The 15,324-nt window shown below is 40.5% G+C and overlaps 1 protein-coding gene across 5 annotated transcripts in view; it reads right to left on the bottom strand.

Annotated features, from left to right (window-relative positions):
* LOC129865935 (glucosidase 2 subunit beta-like) overlaps nt 1–15,324 on the bottom strand; it is a 316,514-nt gene that overhangs the window by 104,515 nt on the left and 196,675 nt on the right. Inside the window, exons 13-15 of one of the 5 annotated variants that reach the window (XM_055939022.1) lie at nt 13,969–14,044; nt 13,653–13,712; nt 9,649–10,090 (exon numbers count right to left, since the gene is read on the bottom strand). The exons of 2 other annotated variants lie outside the window; for them this stretch is intronic. In XM_055939022.1, coding sequence (XP_055794997.1) covers nt 9,950–10,090; nt 13,653–13,712; nt 13,969–14,044 — 277 coding nt within the window. In that variant the 3' untranslated portion in view covers nt 9,649–9,949. Of the gene's footprint in view, nt 1–9,648; nt 10,091–13,652; nt 13,713–13,968; nt 14,045–15,324 lie in introns of those variants that run through there. 2 more of the 5 variants (XM_055939025.1, XM_055939023.1) reach the window with 2 other exon arrangements.

The following is a 15,324-nucleotide window of genomic DNA, read 5'->3' as shown; positions in this document are numbered from 1 at the left end:
TCCTCCCTTAGAGTAGTTCAAAAGGGGAAAACCCAGTGGAAGCTTGGGGCACTTCTTAGATCGAGAACATTAGGTGGGGTAGTAGATGGTCCCAGCTCTTCCCATCCCGCTCGATGACCTTCCGCAGCATTTGTTTGAGCGTCTTATTGAACCGCTCGACAAGCCCATCCGTCTGCAGGTGAAAGACAGAGATCCGGATCTGCTTTATCTGTAGGAGAGCACACAAATCTTCATCAGCCGGAACATGAACTGGGTACCTTCGTCGGTCAGGATCTCGTTTGGGATGCCCACCCAGTTGAAGAGGTGGAACAGCTCCCGGGCGATTCCCTTGGAGATTGCCGCCCGTAGGGGAATCCCCTTGGGATATTGGGTGGCATAATCTACTTTTACCAGGATGTATCGGTGTCCTCGGGCTGTTTTTACCAGGGGACCCACTATGTCCATGGCGATGCATTCAAACGGCACTCCGATGATCAGTAGGGGGACCAGCGGGTGTGCTTTTGGGGTGGTGATTTGGCACCTCCGGGCAGCTGCGGCAATAGTCTTCCACGTCCCGCCTCATCCCAGGCCAGTGACCGAAGAACGATTCTGACGTACCGGGTGGGGGGCAGCAACAGCACCTCTCGAAGTTACCCCTGTTTGTGCGTCACCTGATACATGAGGTTATTTTTGATTTGGAAATGGAGCTATCACCAGTCACTCACCCCCGGAAGAAGCTGGTCATCCACCGCTATCACTTGGTCCGCAATGGCTTTCAAGTTCTGATCCTCCCACTGCGTGGTCCCGAACTGTCCAATCAGGGGGCTCAGGGCAGGTGTGTCAGCAGGTCCCTCGAAATCGAGGAGGGGAACATGGGCTCCTCCTCTGCTGGTTCACCAGGTGAGGTTGGTTCCGGCGCCCCCTCGGACCCCGACTCCGGGTCCATAGTCACAGGGTTGGCAACCGTTCACTTCCGGGCCGCGTATGCGATGATCCGTCCCCACTCTCGTCGGTCTCCAGGCTCGTCGACTATCCCCCGGCTGTCTCTCTTTGAGACATGGATTGTGATGTGTGCCATTCAGAGGGTGAATGGGAAAGACAAACGATTGAAGTGCCTTTGAATGGGGTATGGTAGTAGATGCCAGGCACATTGGTTTGAGTGTGTCAAGAACAGCAATGCTGCTGGGTTTCTCACGCTCAACAGTTTCCCGTGTGTATCAAGAATGGTCCACCACCCAAAGGACATCCAGCCAACTTGACACAACTGTGGGAAGCATTGGAGTCAACATGGGCCAGCATCCCTGTGGAACGCTTTCAACACCTTGTAGAGTCCATGCCCCGATGAACTGAGGCTGTTCGGAGGGCAAAAGGGGGTGCAACTCAATATTGGTAACGTTAAGCTCCTTAAGAATACATCTTGGGCTAGATTAGACCCAACTGCCTTGTATTTCCTACCAGACAAGGTTAAGGTGAGACCCAAATGCCTTGTATTTCCTGCCAGAGAAGGTTAGGGTTAGACCCAACTGCCTGTAACCCCTTCAAGAGAAGGAGACATACTCAAAGTAAGCAATTTTTCAGTTTACCTTCATTTTCCACTTGACGGACTCCGAATGCGAGTTGAAATAAAATGGCGTATGGGGATTCCATTCCAGTCTGATGGAGCTCGCTTTGCTGACAGCTTATCATATTTCAGCCTTGAAATTCTTAATGCAGAAGCCATGAGTGATGCATAGGTTTTTTATTTTTTTATCTTAATATGCATTGCTTCTCTGAAACAAGATTTGGAGGGTTGCAGTAGGGCCTTTTACCCATGAAGAAGCTATACTGTGAGAGAGCCCATCTCTCCCTAAAAAAACAAGCCTCAATTTAGATGCAAAAAAAGGGAAACAAAACAAGCATAACATGAAGCCAATTTATAGTTGAGAGCCATCACTAAAGGCAATGAGGCAAATAGCTTCTGGCAGATCATTTAAAGTACTATTCTTACCACAGAGTCCCTTTGTCAATATGTTCTGTAGCTAGTTATTTTCCTTGTCATAACATAGAAGCGGAAAGCAGAGGAGAGGTACTCTCAATAAGGGACTAAACATCAAGGGACTGGCAGGAATATTGAAAACAATTTAGATCGTTTTGAGTTATACAGTGAGTTAGAATGAAAGAGTTAGAATGAAACTGAGTTAGAATGAAACAGTGAGTTAGAATGAAAGAGTTAGAATGAAACTGAGTTAGAATGAAACAGTGAGTTAGAATGAAACAGTGAGTTAGAATGAAAGAGTTAGAATGAAACAGTGAGTTAGAATGAAAGAGTTAGAATGAAACAGTGAGTTAGAATGAAAGAGTTAGAATGAAAGAGTTAGAATGAAAGAGTTAGAATGAAACAGTGAGTTAGAATGAAAGAGTTAGAATGAAACAGTGAGTTAGAATGAAAGAGTTAGAATGAAAGAGTTAGAATGAAAGAGTTAGAATGAAACAGTGAGTTAGAATGAAAGAGTTAGAATGAAACAGTGAGTTAGAATGAAAGAGTTAGAATGAAAGAGTTAGAATGAAAGAGTTAGAATGAAACAGTGAGTTAGAATGAAAGAGTTAGAATGAAACAGTGAGTTAGAATGAAACTAAGTTAGAATGAAACAGTGAGTTAGAATGAAAGAGTTAGAATGAAACAGTGAGTTAGAATGAAAGAGTTAGAATGAAAGAGTTAGAATGAAAGAGTTAGAATGAAAGAGTTAGAATGAAAGAGTTAGAATGAAAGAATTAGAATGAAACAGTGAGTTAGAATGAAAGAGTTAGAATGAAACAGTGAGTTAGAATGAAAGAGTTAGAATGAAACAGTGAGTTAGAATGAAACAGTGAGTTAGAATGAAAGAGTTAGAATGAAAAAGTTAGAATGAAAGAGTTAGAATGAAACAGTGAGTTAGAATGAAAGAGTTAGAATGAAACAGTGAGTTAGAATGAAAGAGTTAGAATGAAAGAGTTAGAATGAAAGAGTTAGAATGAAACAGTGAGTTAGAATGAAAGAGTTAGAATGAAACAGTGAGTTAGAATGAAAGAGTTAGAATGAAAGAGTTAGAATGAAAGAGTTAGAATGAAACAGTGAGTTAGAATGAAAGAGTTAGAATGAAACAGTGAGTTAGAATGAAACTAAGTTAGAATGAAACAGTGAGTTAGAATGAAAGAGTTAGAATGAAACAGTGAGTTAGAATGAAAGAGTTAGAATGAAAGAGTTAGAATGAAAGAGTTAGAATGAAAGAGTTAGAATGAAAGAGTTAGAATGAAACAGTGAGTTAGAATGAAACTAAGTTAGAATGAAACAGTGAGTTAGAATGAAAGAGTTAGAATGAAACAGTGAGTTAGAATGAAAGAGTTAGAATGAAAGAGTTAGAATGAAAGAGTTAGAATGAAAGAGTTAGAATGAAAGAGTTAGAATGAAAGAGTTAGAATGAAAGAGTTAGAATGAAAGAGTTAGAATGAAAGAGTTAGAATGAAAGAGTTAGAATGAAACAGTGAGTTAGAATGAAACAGTGAGTTAGAATGAAAGAGTTAGAATGAAGCAGTGAGTTAGAATGAAACAGTGAGTTAGAATGAAAGAGTTAGAATGAAACAGTGAGTTAGAATGAAACAGTGAGTTAGAATGAAACAGTGAGTTAGAATGAAACAGTGAGTTAGAATGAAACAGTGAGTTAGAATGAAAGAGTTAGAATGAAACAGTGAGTTAGAATGAAAGAGTGAGTTAGAATGAAACAGTGAGTTAGAATGAAAGAGTGAGTTAGAATGAAACAGTGAGTTAGAATGAAAGAGTGAGTTAGAATGAAACAGTGAGTTAGAATGAAAGAGTTAGAATGAAACAGTGAGTTAGAATGAAACAGTGAGTTAGAATGAAACAGTGAGTTAGAATGAAAGAGTGAGTTAGAATGAAACAGTGAGTTAGAATGAAAGAGTTAGAATGAAACAGTGAGTTAGAATGAAACAGTTAGAATGAAACAGTGAGTTAGAATGAAACAGTGAGTTAGAATGAAACAGTGAGTTAGAATGAAAGAGTTAGAATGAAAGAGTTAGAATGAAACAGTGAGTTAGAATGAAAGAGTTAGAATGAAACAGTGAGTTAGAATGAAACAGTGAGTTAGAATGAAAGAGTTAGAATGAAACAGTGAGTTAGAATGAAAGAGTTAGAATGAAACAGTGAGTTAGAATGAAAGAGTTAGAATGAAAGAGTTAGAATGAAACAGTTAGAATGAAACAGTGAGTTAGAATGAAACAGTGAGTTAGAATGAAACAGTGAGTTAGAATGAAAGAGTTAGAATGAAAGAGTTAGAATGAAACAGTGAGTTAGAATGAAACAGTGAGTTAGAATGAAAGAGTTAGAATGAAACAGTGAGTTAGAAGGAAAGAGTTAGAATGAAACAGTGAGTTAGAATGAAAGAGTTAGAATGAAAGAGTTAGAATGAAACAGTGAGTTAGAATGAAAGAGTTAGAATGAAAGAGTTAGAATGAAACAGTGAGTTAGAATGAAACAGTGAGTTAGAATGAAAGAGTTAGAATGAAACAGTGAGTTAGAATGAAAGAGTTAGAATGAAAGAGTTAGAATGAAACAGTGAGTTAGAATGAAACAGTGAGTTAGAATGAAACAGTGAGTTAGAATGAAAGAGTTAGAATGAAAGAGTTAGAATGAAACAGTGAGTTAGAATGAAAGAGTTAGAATGAAACAGTGAGTTAGAATGAAAGAGTTAGAATGAAACAGTGAGTTAGAATGAAAGAGTTAGAATGAAAGAGTTAGAATGAAACAGTGAGTTAGAATGAAAGAGTTAGAATGAAACAGTGAGTTAGAATGAAACAGTGAGTTAGAATGAAACAGTGAGTTAGAATGAAACAGTGAGTTAGAATGAAAGAGTTAGAATGAAACAGTGAGTTAGAATGAAAGAGTTAGAATGAAACAGTGAGTTAGAATGAAACAGTGAGTTAGAATGAAAGAGTTAGAATGAAAGAGTTAGAATGAAACAGTGAGTTAGAATGAAAGAGTGAGTTAGAATGAAACAGTGAGTTAGAATGAAAGAGTGAGTTAGAATGAAACAGTGAGTTAGAATGAAAGAGTTAGAATGAAACAGTGAGTTAGAATGAAAGAGTTAGAATGAAACAGTGAGTTAGAATGAAAGAGTTAGAATGAAACAGTGAGTTAGAATGAAACAGTGAGTTAGAATGAAAGAGTTAGAATGAAAGAGTTAGAATGAAAGAGTTAGAATGAAAGAGTTAGAATGAAACAGTGAGTTAGAATGAAAGAGTTAGAATGAAACAGTGAGTTAGAATGAAACTAAGTTAGAATGAAAGAGTTAGAATGAAAGAGTTAGAATGAAACAGTGAGTTAGAATGAAACAGTGAGTTAGAATGAAAGAGTTAGAATGAAACAGTGAGTTAGAATGAAAGAGTTAGAATGAAACAGTGAGTTGGAATGAAACAGTGAGTTAGAATGAAACAGTGAGTTAGAATGAAAGAGTTAGAATGAAAGAGTTAGAATGAAACAGTGAGTTAGAATGAAAGAGTTAGAATGAAACAGTGAGTTAGAATGAAAGAGTTAGAATGAAACAGTGAGTTAGAATGAAAGAGTTAGAATGAAAGAGTTAGAATGAAACAGTGAGTTAGAATGAAAGAGTTAGAATGAAACAGTGAGTTAGAATGAAACAGTGAGTTAGAATGAAACAGTGAGTTAGAATGAAACAGTGAGTTAGAATGAAAGAGTTAGAATGAAACAGTGAGTTAGAATGAAAGAGTTAGAATGAAACAGTGAGTTAGAATGAAACAGTGAGTTAGAATGAAAGAGTTAGAATGAAACAGTGAGTTAGAATGAAACAGTGAGTTAGAATGAAAGAGTTAGAATGAAAGAGTTAGAATGAAACAGTGAGTTAGAATGAAAGAGTGAGTTAGAATGAAACAGTGAGTTAGAATGAAAGAGTTAGAATGAAACAGTGAGTTAGAATGAAACAGTGAGTTAGAATGAAAGAGTTAGAATGAAACAGTGAGTTAGAATGAAAGAGTTAGAATGAAACAGTGAGTTAGAATGAAAGAGTTAGAATGAAACAGTGAGTTAGAATGAAAGAGTTAGAATGAAACAGTGAGTTAGAATGAAACTAAGTTAGAATGAAAGAGTTAGAATGAAAGAGTTAGAATGAAACAGTGAGTTAGAATGAAAGAGTTAGAATGAAACAGTGAGTTAGAATGAAACAGTGAGTTAGAATGAAAGAGTTAGAATGAAACAGTGAGTTAGAATGAAAGAGTTAGAATGAAACAGTGAGTTAGAATGAAACAGTTAGTTAGAATGAAACTAAGTTAGAACGAAATACGACAAAGGAGCTGATCGTGGACTATAGGAAAAGGCGGGCCGAACAGGCCCCCATTAACATCAACAGGGCTGTAGTGGAGCGGGTTGAGAGTTTCAACTTCCTTGGTGTCCACATCACCAACAAACTATCATGGTCCAAACATACCAAGACAGTCGTGAAGAGGGCACGACAAAACCTTTCCCCCCCTCAGGAGACTGAAAAGATTTGACACGGGCCCCTAGATCCTCAAAAGTTTCTACAGCTGCACCATCGAGAGCATCCTGACCAGTTGCATCACCGAGTGGTTTGGCAACTGCTCGGCATCTGACCGTAAGGCACTACAGAGGGTAGTGCAAACGGCCCAGTACATCTCCCTACATAGTGATGAGAGGTGTTCCAGTCTCCCTACATAATGATGAGAGGTGTTCCAGTCTCCCTACATAATGATGAGAGGTGTTCCAGTCTCCCTACATAATGATGAGAGGTGTTCCAGTCTCCCTACATAATGATGAGAGGTGTTCCAGTCTCCCTACATAATGATGAGAGGTGTTCCAGTCTCCCTACATGATGATGAGAGGTGTTCCAGTCTCCCTACATAATGATGAGAGTTGTTCCAGTCTCCATACATAATGATGAGAGGTGTTCCAGTCTCCCTACATAATGATGAGAGCTGTTCCAGTCTCCCTACATAATGATGAGAGGTGTTCCAGTCTCCCTACATAATGATGAGAGGTGTTCCAGTCTCCCTACATAATGATGAGAGTTGTTCCAGTCTCCCTACGTAATGATGAGAGGTGTTCCAGTCTCCCTACGTAATGATGAGAGGTGTTCCAGTCTCCATACATAATGATGAGAGGTGTTCCAGTCTCCCTACATAATGATGAGAGCTGTTCCAGTCTCCCTATGTAATGATGAGAGGTGTTCCAGTCTCCCTACATAGTGATGAGAGGTGTTCCAGTCTCCCTACATAATGATGAGAGGTGTTCCAGTCTCCCTACATATGATGAGAGGTGTTCCAGTCTCCCTACATAATGATGAGAGGTGTTCCAGTCTCCCTACATAATGATGAGAGGTGTTCCAGTCTCCCTACATAATGATGAGAGGTGTTCCAGACTCCCTACATAGTGATGAGAGGTGTTCCAGTCTCCCTACATAGTGATGAGAGGTGTTCCAGTCTCCCTACATAGTGATGAGAGGTGTTCCAGTCTCCATACATAATGATGAGAGGTGTTCCAGTCTCCCTACATAATGATGAGAGGTGTTCCAGTCTCCCTACATAATGATGAGAGGTGTTCCAGTCTCCCTACATAATGATGAGAGGTGTTCCAGTCTCCCTACATAATGATGAGAGGTGTTCCAGTCTCCCTACATAATGATGAGAGGTGTTCCAGTCTCCCTACATAGTGATGAGAGGTGTTCCAGTCTCCCTACATAGTGATGAGAGGTGTTCCAGTCTCCCTACATTATGAGAGGTGTTCCAGTCTCCCTACATTATGAGAGGTGTTCCAGTCTCCCTACATAGTGATGAGAGGTGTTCCAGTCTCCCTACATTATGAGAGGTGTTCCAGTCTCCCTACATAGTGATGAGAGGTGTTCCAGTCTCCCTACATAGTGATGAGAGGTGTGACGTCATTGGTTGATTGAGCCTGCTGATCTAAAAAAATATGTTTGTCATGTTCTGTAACAATTATTGTGGTCTTTGTGTTTCGCCGATTACACGATCACGCTATCAGCGAGTAGATATTGTTCTCCTTGTTCATAAGAGTCATTGGACTTGCCTCAACGATGTTCCTATCTGCCAAGCACATTGCAGGATATCTAAGTTGACTCTTTTGTCCTGGTTTTGTAAAGACTACAACCTGATGGGAGCAATACTTCCTTGTTCAAACCCTTGAAGGCTTTTCCAAAACGGGGGAGGTACTAGTTTACAGGTTTATGTAAGCTATTTTACCATGGACTTGTCTATCCAAGACGGCTAAATAATGACAACGGTTGCTTCTTTTAATTCCCTCTTTCCAAGAAGAGATGGACGACAGCATTTATTTGTTATGTTTACATAGGAACATACGGTCCTATTTATTTGAGCTGGAATACACCGAAGAAGAGTTGAGACGGAGAGAAAAACAACTGGCGAGACCAGCAAGCGGCGGTAGCAGCCTAGACCAGCTGGACCAGGACTCAGAGGACAAATAACAAACGAGTAAGTTGTTTTGCTGTCGGTAGCTAGCTAGCAATATAAGCTCACTTTGTTACACGAGGCAGTGTTGTTCAGTACAGTACAATTTGATGATTGAATAGTACCATTACAAGGCAAGCTAGACAAGTTTATCTAGATAGCTGTGTACTTGCTACACCTAAAATGTACGGTAGTCTAACGTTATAGCTAGCTAGCTAACTAGCCTACCTAGGCCCAGTGCCTCTCATTAGGAACAAAACTGGATATATGTTTGATGATAATGGCGGAGAGTAAAGGAACGACTTTGTCTTGATGACTCATAATAGTCTCGGAGTAACTATACCTGTGTGTTGTAGCTCGCTAGCTAACGCGTGTCTGTGAGATGTCTCATATTCCACACCGTGCTGCTACAGTAGGAACACAGACAGTACACAACGATTGCCCATGAATGTGTAATAGCATGTTGGTCTTTCTCTCACACACACAAAACCGCTTGGATACAAAGAAGTTGATGACTTTCAAGAGGAGATGTGAAAGGTCCCATAACAACCCTTGTATCAAAGTGACTCTGAACACCTCACCACCCAAACACATCATATACAAGTATTCCCTTTGTAGAAATGTAGTATTTATTAGAAGCGTTAGTAGCATATTTTTCTTCTACTTCATTGTGATAGTTTTCTTCTACTGTATATATATATATATATATATATATATATATATATATATATATATATATATATATATACACACACACACACAATGCCCCATCAATAATGGGACATTGTGTTGGGCATAATATATATATAGTAGAAGAAAAATATACTACTAACGCTTCTAATAAATACTACATATATATCATAAATATATATATATCATACATTGCGTAACTGTTCCTGCATACTGCTGTGAAAACGCACCAGTCTCCAGTGCAAATAAACATCTTGAACGCATGCCATGTTTACTTATTTGCTATATTGACAGACTAATCTATAGTTTTATTGAAACATGTTTACTTGCCCCCCCAAAAATCAATTTAAATGATACACCAACTCCCTGCATCATTTGTTTTTAGCAGTAAGATTGAAGCTAGTTGATCCAAATACATTTCATGAATATCACAATGAATTGATCCAGAAGTTGAAGTCAACACTTTATTGGTTTCTGATGCAGCTGGAATAATTTAATCACTTGTCAGTACACTTGTAAAAAAACAATAATGTAAAACACCATTATATACATATGTACAGTACAACAGCTAACAATATATTTACCACAATGCAGATGTGAGCATTCTACTCATTCTATAATATACCACAACATCAGTCTTATTGAATATGGATGTTGTGTTGGTTGAATGTTCCACGTTCCAGAATGTTCTTCAGCTGGTGAACCTCTTCTTGTGTTGGGTAATGGCATCTGGTTTAGCAGGCTTTGACGCTGCGGTGATGTTGGCAGGGATGTTGGGTTTGTGAGGAGCTGTGACTCAGGCTCGCTGTAGACAACAGTCTGGTCCTTTCTGCACTCTACAGTCAGGCGGACAATCCTCTCGTACACTTTCTTCACCACCCACTGCTTCGACTTCTTGCAGAAGATTTGTTTGTACTGAAAGTCTCCTGGAAAAGACCTGAAGACGGATCATGAGGATGTGGTAAACCTGAAGACGGATCATGAGGATGTGGTAAACATGAAGACTGATCATGAGGATGTGGTAAACATGAAGACGGATCATGAGGATGTGGTAAACCTGAAGACGGATCATGAGGATGTGGTAAACATGAAGACGGATCATGAGGATGTGGTAAACCTGAAGACGGATCATGAGGATGTGGTAACCATGAAGACTGATCATGAGGATGTGGTAAACACGAAGACGGATCATGAGGATGTGGTAACCATGAAGACTGATCATGAGGATGTGGTAAACATGAAGACGGATCATGAGGATGTGGTAAACCTGAAGACGGATCATGAGGATGTGGTAACCATGAAGACGGATCATGAGGATGTGGTAAACATGAAGACGGATCATGAGGATGTGGTAAACATGAAGACTGATCATGAGGATGTGGTAAACATGAAGACTGAACATGAGGATGTGGTAAACATGAAGACTGATCATGAGGATGTGGTAAACATAAAGACTGATCATGAGGATGTGGTAACCATACAATAAACCATGTTCATCTGTAAACAAAAAAGGCTACAATAGACTGGTATGTGTTTTGTTACACTCAAGAGTCAATAATGGGGCATTGTGATTTGGCTGTCCTGGTTTGTCCCAGACCTGCTCTTTTCAACTCTTAATGATCGGCTATGAAAAACCCAACTGACATTTATTCCTGATTATTATTTGACCATGCTTGTCATTTATGAACATTTTGAACATCTTGGCCATGTTCTGTTATAATCTCCACCCGGCACAGCCAGAAGAGAACTGGCCACCCCTCATAGCCTGGTTCCTCTAGGTTTCTTCCCAGGTTTTGGCCTTTCTAGGGAGTTTTTCCTAGCCACCGTGCTTCTACACCTGCATTGCTTGCTGTTTGGGGATTTAGGCTGGGTTTCTGTACAGCACGTCGAGATATCAGCTGATGTACGAAGGGCTATATAAAATAAACTTGATTTGATTTGTGATGGGCTGTTAGCAAAGTTGTGAACAGTTTGAGGGGGGCTTGACTTGTAGATGGACTAGTCTTGTAATGTTGTGTATAAGCACCTACAGTTGTGCTGTTGAGTAGACGAGCACAGCCAACAATAGAGTAGATAGGCTAGAAGTATATACTAACAGCCCCTCCCCCATGCCAAACAACTGACTGCAAGGCTGTGAAATGTTTGAGGAGCACTTGTCTTGTAGTTTATAGCGTATTAGTGCTTTTGTTTTCAAGAGGGTATTGCGCTTTTATAAATAACTGTGGCTGTCCTGGTTTGTTTCAAAGTCAGAGGATGTTGAGCTTCAGCTTATTAAAGGCTGAAATATTCCATCCAATGGGTGTACAGGCTCTGTACTACTAAAGCTGATGTCAAGGTCATCTTTCATCCAATGGGTGTACAGGCTCTGTACAACTAAAGCTGATGTCAAGGTCATCTTTCATCCAATGGGTGTACAGGCTCTGTACAACTAAAGCTGGTGTCAAGGTTATCTTTCATCCAATGGGTGTACAGTCGTGGCCAAAAGTTTTGAGAATGACACAAATATAAATTTTCACAAAGTCTGCTGCCTCAGTTTGTATGATGGCAATGTGCATATACTCCAGAATGTTATGAAGAGTGATTAGATGAAATGCAATTAATTGCAAATTAATTTGCCATGAAAATGAACTGAATCCCCCAAAAAACAGTTCCACTGCATTTCAGCCCTGCCACAAAAGGACCAGCTGACAACATGTCAGTGATTCTCTCAATAATACAGGTGTGAGTGTTGACGAGGACAAGGCTGGAGATCACTCTGTCATGCTGATTGAATTCGAATAACAGACTGGAAGCTTCAAAAGGAGGGTGGTGCTTGGAATCATTGTTCTTCCTCTGTCAACCATGGTTACCTGCAAGTGCCGTCATCATTGCTTGGCACAAAAAGGGCTTCACAGGCAAGGATATTGCTGCCAGTAAGATTGCACCCAAATCAAACATTTATCAGATCATCAAGAACTTCAAGGAGAGTGGTTCAATTGTTGTGAAGAAGACTTCAGGGCGCCCAAGAAAGTCCAGCAAGCGCAAGGACTGTCTCCTAAAGTTGATTCAGCTGCGGGATTGGGGCACCACCAGTACAGAGCTTGCTCAGGAATGGCAGGAAGCAGGTGTGAGTGCGTCTGCACGCACAGTAAGGCAAAGACTTTTGGAAGATGGCCTGGTGTCAAGAACGGCCACAAAGAAGCCACCTTTCTCTAGGAAAAACATCAGGGACAGACTGATATTCTGCAAAAGGTACAAGGATTGGACTGCTGAGGACTGGGGTAAAGTCATTTTCTCTGATGAATCCCCTTTCCGATTGTTTGGGGCATCCGGAAAAAAGCTTGTTCGGAGAAGACAAGGTGAGCGCTACCATCAGTCCTGTGTCATGCCAACAGTAAAGCATCCTGAGACCATTCATGTGTGGGGTTGCTTCTCAGCCAAGGGAGTGGGCTTACTCACAATTTTGCCTAAGAACACAGCCATGAATAAAGAATGGTACCAACACATCCTCCGAGAGCAACTTCTCCCAACCATCCAGGAACAGTTTGGTGATGAACAATGCCTTTTCCAGCATGATGGAGCAGCTTGCCATAATGTAAAAGTGATAACTAAGTGGCTTGGGGAACAAAACATCGATATTTTGGGTCCATGGCCAGGAAACTCCCCAGACCTTAATCCCATTGAGAACTTGTGGTCAATCCTCAAGAGGCGGGTGGACAAACAAAAACCCACAAATTCTGACAAACTCCAAGCATTGATTATGCAAGAATGGGCTGCCATCAGTCAGGATGTATCCCAGAAGTTAATTGACAGCATGCCAGGGCGGATTGCAGAGGTCTTGAAAAAGAAGGGTCAACACTGCAAATATTGACTCTTTGCATCAACTTCATGTAATTGTCAATAAAATTCTTTGACACTGATAAAATGCTTGTAATTATACTTCAGTATTCCATAGTAACATCTGATAAAAATATCTAAAGACACAGAAGCAGCAAACTTTGCGAAAATTAATATTTGTGTCATTCTCAAAACGTTTGGCCACGAACGTACAGGCAGGCTCTGTACTACTAAAGCCGGTGTCAAGGTCATCCTTCATCCAATGGGTCTACAGGCTCTGTACAACTAAAGCTGGTGTCAAGTTCAACGTCATCCGCAGATGGGATTAGTCTGTGGGACTCACACTAGTCAGTGATTAGCAAACATTTGACTACTTTCTCCCCATCAATACACACTCAAACAAGGTACTATATCCACCCACCCCCTAAATGTCAATACATCATGCATACTAACCTTCACACACAATACCTACCCCCCCCCCTTACTAACACCTCCTCTTCTCCAATTTAGACTTCAAGTCTTGCATGAACAATCAACTAAACGTCCACAATACAGAGAAACTACAGTAGAAGTTATAGCCTAATTGTAAATAGACCAACAAGACAGAGACCATGTTTCCATGTTCATCATGGAGTCATGGAAAGATGTAGTAGATGTTAGTCCGATTTTAAATGGGGACTTACACTAGTTCCTGGTGCTGAGCTTGATGTCGATGCCTCTGCAGTTGTTGATGGGATCGGACTCTAAATAGAACACATAGACACATTAGCCTCTGCGGTAGTTAGTTAGCTAGCTAACGGTTAGCTAACGTAACCTAATGAAGCTAACGTTAGCTTGCAAAGTTACAAATCACCATCGCCAGATAGCAGCTGGCTATTTACATTGATATGCTTTGGAATGTCTAGCCATCGTATTATTAAAGCTAGCTAGCTAGATTTTGCTTTAGTTAAACAAATGTAATTCGCTAGCTAATTAGCTAGGTAAGGTTAGCTACGTTACCTCAGCTTGACTTCTTTTCTGCTGCTCTGATGTTGGTTGATCGGATGCCAATCCTCTTTGAAGTGAAGGGGCAAATCTATGGAATAGCATATCTTTTCAACATTCGACGACATTGAAACCCCGCCAGTTGAGACTTCCGTCCCATTTCAAAATCCTTTGTTTGAATGTTCTGTCTACAAACAGACATTTTCATATTTCTCACAGCAACTGGATATGCATTTTGGCAACCAGGAAATGTGGCTGGCCCGTTTCTACCGGTGAGATGCAAAAACGCAGGTCTAACTAGGGGTACATAAGGAGTCTGGTTAACTAGGGGTACATAAGGAGGCTGGTTAACTAGGGGTACATAAGGAGGCTGGTTAACTAGGGGTACAAAAGGAGTCTGGTTAACTAGGGGTACATAAGGAGGCTGGTTAACTAGGGGTACATAATGAGTCTGGTTAACTAGGGGTACATAAGGAGTCTGGTTAACTAGGGGTACATAAGGAGTCTGGTTAACTAGGGGTACATAAGGAGTCTGGTTAACTAGGGGTACAAAAGGAGTCTGGTTAACTAGGGGTACATAAGGAGTCTGGTTAACTAGGGGTACATAAGGAGCCTGGTTAACTAGGGGTACTTAAGGAGTCTGGTTAACTAGGGGTACATAAGGAGTCTGGTTAACTAGGGGTACATAAGGAGGCTGGTTAACTAGGGGTACATAAGGAGTCTGGTTAACTAGGGGTACATAAGGAGGCTGGTTAACAAGGGGTACATAAGGAGGCTGGTTAACTAGGGGTACATAATGAGTCTGGTTAACTAGGGGTACACAAGGAGTCTGGTTAACTAGGGGTACATACGGAGTCTGGTTAACTAGGGATACATAAGGAGTCTGGTTAACTAGGGGTACATAAGGAGTCTGGTTAACTAGGGGTACATAAGGAGTCTGGTTAACTAGGGATACATAAGGAGTCTGGTTAACTAGGGGTATATGGTATGGTAGCAGCTCCACCCTGCTCTATGATATGTAGATAATAACTGGCTAGGTATAAACAATATGGTAGCAGCTCCACCCTGCTCTATGATATGTAGATACTAACTGGCTAGGTATAAACAATATGGTAGCAGCTCTGACCTGCTCTATGATATGTAGATACTAACTGGCTAGGTATAAACAATATGGTAGCAGCTCCGCCCTGCTCTATGATATGTAGATAACTGGCTAGGTATAAACAACATGGTAGCAGCTCTGACCTGCTCTATGATATGTAGATACTAACTGGCTAGGTATAAACAACATGGTAGCAGCTCTGCACTGCTCTATGATATGTAGATACTAACTGGCTAGGTATAAACAACATGGTAGCAGCTCTGACCTGC

Source organism: Salvelinus fontinalis, chromosome 11 (assembly GCF_029448725.1).
Source record: "Salvelinus fontinalis isolate EN_2023a chromosome 11, ASM2944872v1, whole genome shotgun sequence".
Taxonomy (NCBI): Eukaryota; Metazoa; Chordata; class Actinopteri; order Salmoniformes; family Salmonidae; genus Salvelinus; species Salvelinus fontinalis.
The sequence above is the reverse complement of the archived record's forward strand: the minus strand, read 5'-3'. Positions and strand labels throughout refer to the sequence as shown.